General features: G+C 42.7%; 1 protein-coding gene across 4 annotated transcripts in view; it reads right to left on the reverse strand.

The window, feature by feature from the left end:
* GSDME (gasdermin E) overlaps nt 1–9,013 on the reverse strand; it is a 165,242-nt gene that overhangs the window by 76,012 nt on the left and 80,217 nt on the right. For all 4 annotated transcript variants that reach the window (XR_013216826.1, XM_077268785.1, XM_077268788.1 and 1 more), the window contains exons 4-5: nt 7,040–7,217; nt 3,719–3,836 (exon numbers count right to left, since the gene is read on the reverse strand). Coding sequence is in view for 3 of the 4 variants with exons in the window: in XM_077268785.1 (XP_077124900.1) it covers nt 3,719–3,836; nt 7,040–7,217 (296 nt within the window). In the remaining variant the exon portion in view is untranslated. The remainder of the gene's footprint in view (nt 1–3,718; nt 3,837–7,039; nt 7,218–9,013) is intronic.

The raw sequence follows: 9,013 nt of genomic DNA on the forward strand, positions 1-9,013 counted from the left end.
TCCTGCCGCCCACTGTTGTCCAGACCCTGCCAATCTCATATGTCAACACACAGCGCCTTTTCTCTTTTATACAATCCCTAAAATCTTACTGAATCATTATATTTTCTTTCCAAAATGTAAGAATATAAAACTTGGCCAAAAGAAAAAACTTTTAAGATCAGTTATGCCATGTGCACATGGTGCGGTTTTGATGTGTTTTCGCTGAGTTTTTTCCTCGTGGAAATGGGCCAAAAACACTATGGAAAGCTTATGCAAGCTAATTCAATGACAATCCTGAAATGTGGTGCACATAATCAGTAAATTTCCTTTGAGTATTTGCAGTGTGTTTTTTTCTGCAGCATGTCAATTCTTTGTGCGTTTCTGCAGCGTTTCCCACACACTGACTTCGATTGATAACAGTGATGGCAGGAGCCGCTGAAGGGAGCAGGTGCCTGTGCTCACACTTTAAAAAAAACAAAACACCACAACATGTAAAATAGTTACCGTACATACATATTTAAATAAAATAAAAAACACATTATACTCACCTAACACCAAATCCCCGACGCCCTCGATTCCTAGAAAAAAATGTAAAATAAAAAAACAACATATACTCATCTTAACACCCAAGCCCCAATGCCATTGTCTCATAGAAAGAAAAAACAAAAATAATAAACCACCATATACTCACCTGTCCGCTGTAGTCCACATAATTCCGAGTGTCGAGAGATGTGACTGCACTACCCGGCCTCCAGCAATACACTGACAGGAGGTAATTGCTCCCGCAGTGTTTCACTGAGCCGCCAGGAGTGAGGTCGCCGGAGTTCATCAGCTGATCAGCTCTGGTGATCTCACTTACGGCACCACGCAGCAGTGGTGCCATAAGTCTATCACAGTGCGTTTTTGATATGTTTTCGCTGCTTTTTTTAGTGCTGAAATGGGCCAAACATGCTATGGTATCCTTATGCAAGCTTATTCAATGACAATCCTGAAGTGTTATGCACATGATCAGTAATTTTCCCTGAGTATTTGTAGCGCATTTTTTCTGCAGCTTGTCAATTCTGCACCCATTGACTTCAATTGAGTCAGTAAAATCCACAGCAAAAACGCAGGTATAAAAAGGTTTGGGGATTTGCTAAGTCTGTTTTGCATTTTATATCTCTCTCTCTCGGAATCAGGAAGTCAAAAATCCATGCGCAGTAAAGAAAGCCGGATCCAAGCTTAAAACGGATCCGGTGCATCAGTTTTTCACATTTTACGCCGGATCCATTTTTTTTGCAAATTGGCCGGATTTAGCCTGAAACCAAAAACCTGATGTGTGAAAGTAGCCTAAGACCGCCAGTCAGAGCGCTGTGTGATCATGCTGTCAGATGTCAGCGTAACACCGCAGCTGTGACTGTCACCTGCAGTAATGCTACCACCGGTACTGTCTGTCAGAACGCTGAGGGGTAACGATGTCAAATGTCAGCGCTGACCCCGCAGCTGTGACTGTGACCTGCAGACGTGGGCCGATGAGACTACTGCTCCCATCGGGCTACGTCTGCTGTCACTGATAACAGATGATGGGAGATGTAGTCTCATCTGCCGGCGCCTGTGCTCACAGTTTAAAATAAATAAAATTATATACATACTCAAATAAGAAAACATTATACTCACCTTATCGCCCAATCCCTAATGCCCTCGTCTCCTAGAAAAAATTTAAAATAATAACCCAACATATACTCACCTTCCTCCATAGTCCACGTAATCCCAGGTGTCCCACAGCGATCTCACTTGTAGAACAGTCACATCAGGAGATGTAACCGCTCTACCCAGACGCCGGCGATGCACTGACAGGAGAAAATCACTGACATTTTCATTGCATAAATCAACAAATATAAGAAATGCAATAATATATTTTATAAAACATAAATAGCTTTTTTATCCCCTTATGAGCCACTTACCCACCCCCTAAACACCATTTATTCTGAAAAACAGGTAAAATGCAACCAAGACTGACTACAAGCTCACTGAGGTGTCAAATCACAACTCCCTCCTTGAAGTCTATGGAGATGGTTTGGAGAGGAAAAAGGGGGAGCAGAGTGAAAGAAAAATACACAGATACAGACAGATTGTGTTGCTGCTAAGTGTTTTATCTTACCAGAGCCGGGTTCACAGCACACTGAATAATGCCCTACATGCTGCTGCTTCTGTGCTACATATGCAAATGTGTTACAGAGACATGACAGTGGGAATCTCTTAAGTATATGTGTGCTGAATATCGGAGATCTCACACAAGCTTGTCTCTGCCCACTAGCTCAGAAACAACTGAAAATAAAAGACACAATCTGCAAAACTGGTGAAAATGCAGCATATAAGTCACATAATGACAAGAAGAAGTAACCCCCCCCAAGGAAAAGTATGTCAAAACACACGTTTGGACTTAAAGGGGTATTCCCATCTCCCAAGATCCTATCCCAATATGTAGTAGGTGTAATAATAATATTATTAGCAAGTAACTCTAATTAGATATGTAGTATTGTTCTTCTGATTCACTATGTTGCTTAGGTTATCCATGGCTATGACCATTCATATAGTGACAGTTAGTTGCTAGTGGTTGTATCTTTGTATCTTTGGAAACCTAAGCTATTGCAATGCCCTGCACATGGGGTTAGCAACATAGCTAATCGGAAGAAATATACTACTTTTCTAATTGGATAATGTATTCTCCTCTGCAGTTCAGTTTAACATGTCAAAATAAGTTACTGAAGTAGACTTTCACTGCTACAAAAAAGTATATGTATAATATAACATAATATTCACTTTAACTTAAAATAAAGATTTATATAATACCATTCATTTAGACTCATGCTTTAAAGGGGGCTAAATGATGAAATATTTTGGATTATTGGATGGTCACATCACAAGGCTTGTAAGGGTCCGGAGCTCTGTGGAATAGAGTATAAGCGATCCATAAAAATACACCGCTAACTGCATTATCTGCTCAGGTTCTCGCACAGTGCTGGAGGCGAGTGCTGGAATACTGCAGGACAGGTTTTTGCAGTAATATGTTTTTGAGCAGTGACAAGAATTCACAACTAGGTACTAAAGAGACACATAAAAAACACTGAGAAATATGAGGACTCGACATTCTGCCCACCCTTCCCTCAGCTCAGCAGTGAGACACATGAGCTACGTGAAGGGAATGAATGTCCCGGGGGCTCAGGAACATCACATGAGGTCACAGTAGTGGGGGATGACAGGCCGGTACACTCGTCTTACGTACACTTCACATGCTCCACGGGCACCGGAACAAGCTGGGTACAAAATGCATCAGCCACAAATAATTAGTCACCTCACATTACTGCCTTGTTTTTTGTGGGTCTCCTTTCTGAAGGTCTAGGAAGGGGGAATGTGTGTGGTCACCTTCTCTGAAAACCTGGCTTCCCCGACTGGTGGATGTTGGGGTGCCAGACCTGCCAGAATCAGGAACAGAGCAGACTCTTTTGTTCAGAGGGATGTTGAATAATTTTATGGGGGCACTTGTATTTTAAGATAGGACCCACGCTACTGGGGACTTATTATCAGTTCCTTCTCAGTCAGTCAATGGAAACACAAAAATGAAGCGGAATCTACATTAAGTCTAAATTATTATACCTTGCTAAAGCCAAAAACAGTCCACTAGACTCTAAGCTCTACGTAACACATGCTCATAGGAGGCTAGACATACAGAACAGAGACAGACGGAAGAAGGACTCACCAAAGTGGCCATCTTGTTTTACAAATAATTCCACTACCCCATAAGCGATGGCAGTAGGAGCAGGGATTTCCAGGACCGTGTTCTCATCCTTAAAATTCCCACTTTCTGTCACAGATACCTGTGAATGAATCATAAATGAACATTCAAGGAATATCAAGACAATTAGCAAAATATAATGTCATTATCTAAAAAGTGAACTGTAAACTTGACTTCTCCTTAATTCGTGTGCACCTCTAAGGACCCAGAGGAACAAAACTGGACCCTTTAGAATGGGCTCCTTTAGAATGAGCATATTCTGCCCATCTGTGGCGATACAATGCTCCTGCATGCTGGGTATTACTTCTGCCGTGGAAAGACAGCATGCCACGCCTGGACAGCATTGTACATGGGTCTATTCCATTAGATTTGGACGCCTGCACTTGCAATTGCTAATTTACACTATCAGTGTGAAAAATGCCAAATAGCAGTGCTAGGAGCTGCTGGGTCTGAGCTGGTGTATTATGTCTTCTCACAGTAATAGGAGGGAGCAGAGACGCATCAGAAAGTCCTCCTGATCATGAACTAGACTGCACGCGTCAGCTCCAGACATTACCTGCACTTTCGGAACTAGTCCAGACTACAGCAGAGAATTACAGACCGTTTACCATGCAATTTGCATATTGTGTAATTATGAATAGGTTTGCAATTACCAAAGTGCAATCATTTCCCAGCTAATACAAGGACGCGAAGACACGGGACATGCTCGGAATTAGAAGAGGATAGAACATCTGTTCAAATCACCGGGGTCTGACATAATAATTCCGCCATCATACTTTCATCATCCCGCTGTCTTCTCTGTGCCAGCAGTCAGGATTTAATAAAATACAGCCAAAAATGCTAGTTTTATGTCTGTCTGTAATGTAAAACCTAGAGGGCTTATCACTATCGTAAAAAGCCGCTCTATGGCGCAGATTTAGGCATGTCAGAAGGAAGGGAACATCTTGTTAACCGCTGATAAGTGACATGAAAGCTGCAATAGTATGATTTCAAAAGTCTAATTCACACGTTGCAGTTTTTTTTTCTTTTTTAAATCTGCAGCATGTCAATTATTTCAATGTTTTTCACTCATTAAAATGAATTGAAAAAAGACGCAAGTTAAAACGCATAAGAAACGTTTAAAAAAAAACATATGTACTGTGAGCAGCGTTATTCCTGCCAACATTCTGGCTTTTTAGTGCAGAAAATCTGCTGCGTGTGAACGTACCCTATGTAAACCCCTAGGCATACACATATGCTGCTCCCTCCTTTGCAGCTATTATAGCTTCTACTCTTCTGGGAAAGATTTTTTACAAGACAGAAATGGCACACAAAGTTCAGTATAAAACAAAGAAATTAGGTTAGGGTCTGTCACAGCAAAGCTTAAAGGAAACCGTTTATATAGGGGACTTAGCCTGCAGAAACATCAAACATGTAGCATAGATTTACTTATTTAGTTTTACAAAAAAACAAACATTTTTGTAAATGTGGGGTCCACAGTGCACCATTGGTGTGGCCAAAGGATCAGTGCACAGGTCCGCCTCCTCGCTTACAGTCCTGTGCACCTCCCCTTAACTCTATTGACGGGGGTCTCTTGAGTGATGCCTGACGTCAATCCTCAACTCCGCACACACTAACACTGCATAAGCTGAGAGCACACAGTGTGAGTGTGTGCAGGTGCATCCTCATCCTCTCCGGTCTGCAGTGGATGCTCACTCCACACAGGATCACACAGTAGTGGATGGCCAATGTGGATAGGAGAGTGTGCCCACACTCATCACTGCAGGACCCCAATTGGTCGCCCAATCCTGTGTGCAGACAGGAGGGGATGACAACACACCTGCACACACTGACACGGCGAGTGTGCTTGGATCCTGCAGAGTCAGTGTGTGCAAGGCTGAGGATTCAATTCAGGCAGCGCTCCTAGGTGAGCTCTGCCAATCAAGATAAGGGATTGAGGGGGAGGAATGCACCGAGACCTTGGACACTCATTTACAGGACTTATCTATTTTTTTTTGGTGTAAAACTAAATAAGTAAAGTCTACACTACAAGAATGATTTTTATACAGGCCAAGTTTTCTACAGTGTAAATGCTTTCTGACAACCAATGTCACCATCATGAAAGTGGATCTGCCACCAGATTTCACATTAGACTGCATGCATTATTATACAGTTCTCTTTAGACCTGATGAGACTGGTGTACTTACTTTGGAAACCTATGTCAGAATGGATGTATAATTTTGATATTAAAATGAGCTTTATAGGAGTCCAGCTATAGAATAAAAAAAGCTTATGAGTCCAGGTGTATTCAGTCTATACCCATCCAGCTGCAACTGGTACTGAGAAGTGGGAGAGACACCGAGGAGTGGGAGGGACACCGAGGAGTGGGAGGGACACCGAGGAGTGGGAGGAACACCGAGGAGTGGGAGGGACACCGAGGAGTGGGAGGGACACCGAGGAGTGGGAGGGACACCGAGGAGTAGGAGGGACACCGAGGAGCGGGAGGGACACCGAGGAGCGGGAGGGACACTGAGGAGCGGGAGGGACACCGAGGAGCTGTCAATCACAATCCATGGGTGGCGATTGAGTAAATTTCAGAAACAATTTCACAGCTATTCTGATATAGATTTTCATGATATATACACCAGCTCATCAGGTCTAAGAGATGTATTTATAATACGATTTGATAATGTATACAGTCTGTATTGTGAAATATGGTAACATATCCACTGTAAAGCTTCTGCAGTGATGTGATAATATTATGAAGATATTAAAGCATTGAGTAATACAGCACAAACTGGTGCAATGAATCCATGAAGATACCCTATAGAACATCAGTGGCACATGGCCGTACTCTATGGTCCTATAAGTGTCAATAGATACTAAACTACAGTCTTGTAATTCACACATGTCGACGAGTCAGAAACGTCTGCCATTTAGAGAATTACCTAAGAGACGATAAAGCATTCAAGCGCAGATATAGAAACCGAGCTCCAGAGATGGAATAAATCCCTCAGCTTCATGCTTAACCATGATTTTCAGACTGAAGTTTGCCTGCAGTGCTGCAGGTTATGTGCAGAATAGGTAGCCCTGTGTGCATGGACTTGGGAGGACTGAATACTTCTCTACGCTTTCATACAAACCATCTGTGAATTCGGCCTCTACACCGTAAACCATTTTACTAGTCATAATTCTATTTCCCCCACAGATCTGGCACAAAACATTTCAGGAACAATCATCTCCTCTGTGCAATCTGATATGAACACAAGACTTTGCAAAAGCTCAGCATGTTCCCATCCCACTTACCGTCACTGCTTTTGCTTTAACACCAAGTTTACCGCCAACTTTACACGTCTCCTCTATTTGTGATTGTTGAGAAATGACACACTTCTGCGTGGTGACGATCTTCTCTTTCAGGACACACAATATATCATTCTTGTTCTCATGCAGCTGTTGTATGAAGGGATGGTTCAAGTTTATTCTCCTGTAAATAAGAAAGTAGCAATGTGCTGTATTAAAGCCGGGGCCTTAATTATAGGAGTGGATAATCGGTGAATAAGTATAGGACCTCTTGGTTACGATTACATGCCTGTGTAAACAGGCCGGCGATCATCCGATGAACGAGCAAAATTCTAATGCCTACAAAAAACATCATTGCCCTTTATCAAAAGTCAATAGCATGATACTGTATAGGGATAGGATGATGGTATGAGTGACTGTTCTGTCCACATAATTGTTCTTCAGCCTATGTAAGTGAGCATCGAAAGGCTTGTATATCTTCAATGGACACTTGTTAAAAAAGCAGTCTCAATAATTTTTTTATTAGCTAAATCTAACTTTAGCTCAGATGTTCCATAGACCTACTCTATTTTTTGAATTATAAAATGCACCTTACAACAAGATGCACCTCGGGGTTAGACCCGAGTAAAAGCCGAGGCACCTAAATTTGCCACGAAAAACTGGGAAAACTTATTGACTCAAGTATAAGCCGTGTATGCATTGTCCCCCCATTCCCAACCTGGTATGCATGGCTCCCCATCCCTGTCCTTGTATGCAAGGCTCCTTATCCCCATCCTTGTACGCTTGGCTCCTTATTCCCGTCCTTGTATGCATGGCTCCTTATTCCCTATCCTTGTATGCATGGTTCCTATTTAAAAACAAACAAAAATCCTACTTACCTTCCCCTGCGTGCCCTCGCTGCATCTCCTTCCGGTGCCAGCAGCTCCTCCTGCCAAGCGATCACGTGTCACCGCTGATTAAGGTAATGAATATTCACTCCACGCCTATGGGAGTGGAGAGACGTGAATATTCATTACCTTAATGATCGGGGGGACACATGATTTCTCGTCCAGAAGAGCTGCTGGTGCCGGACGGAACGAGATGCAGCGAGGGCACGCAGGGAAGGTATGTAGGATGTGTGCTAAAAGCTGGCGACTGTAACTGAGCGCTCTAAGAGAAATGAATATTCACTGCCAGCGCAGTGAATATTCATTTCTCTTTAGCAGTGGGCCAAGGCTTTAGCTGCGGATGTCGGCTCCTGCTGCTGTGACCCGCTGCTCTGCCACTCCCCCTCAGGCTTTCTGGGACAATGACTTGTGTATAAGAAGAGGGGGCATTTTCCGAAAAACTCGGCTTTTACACGAGTATATGCGTGCGGTAATTAAAACTTCCCTGCCTAAAGTTAAAGATGACACATTACCTTTGTATTTTAGGCAAAAAATATATATTGTCTTTTTTTACATTTGAGTCTACGCAAAAGTTTGGGTACTCTTGGAGATTTGTGTGCTCAGATAACTTTGACCAAGGTTTCAGACCTTAATTAGCCTGTTAGGGTTACGGCTTGTTCACTAGCATCGTTAGGAAAGGCCAGGTGAAGAAAATTTCCCAGCTTTATAAAAACTCAGCCTCCTCTAACCTTGTGCCAAAAAACAAGAGCCATGGGTTCTTCTAAGCAGCTGCCTAGGACTCTGAAAATGAAAATGGTGGGGGCCCACAAAACAGAAGAAGGCTATAAGAAGATGGCAAAGTGTTTTCAAGTTGCCCTTTCAGTTCGAAATGCAAATAAGAAATGGCAGTTAACAGGAACAGTGGAGGTCAAGATAAGGTCTGGAAGACCAAGCAAAATTTCAATGACAGCTGGTTGTAGGAGTGCTAGAGAGGCAAATCAGAACCCTGCTTGACAGCAAAAGACCTTCAGAAAGATTTAGCAGACTCTGGAGTTTTGGTACATTGTTCGGCAGTTCAGACACCCCTGCACAAATTTGGCCTTCACGGAAGAGT

The sequence above is a fragment of the Ranitomeya variabilis genome, chromosome 6, assembly GCF_051348905.1.
Source record: "Ranitomeya variabilis isolate aRanVar5 chromosome 6, aRanVar5.hap1, whole genome shotgun sequence".
In the NCBI taxonomy this organism is placed as follows: domain Eukaryota; kingdom Metazoa; phylum Chordata; class Amphibia; order Anura; family Dendrobatidae; genus Ranitomeya; species Ranitomeya variabilis.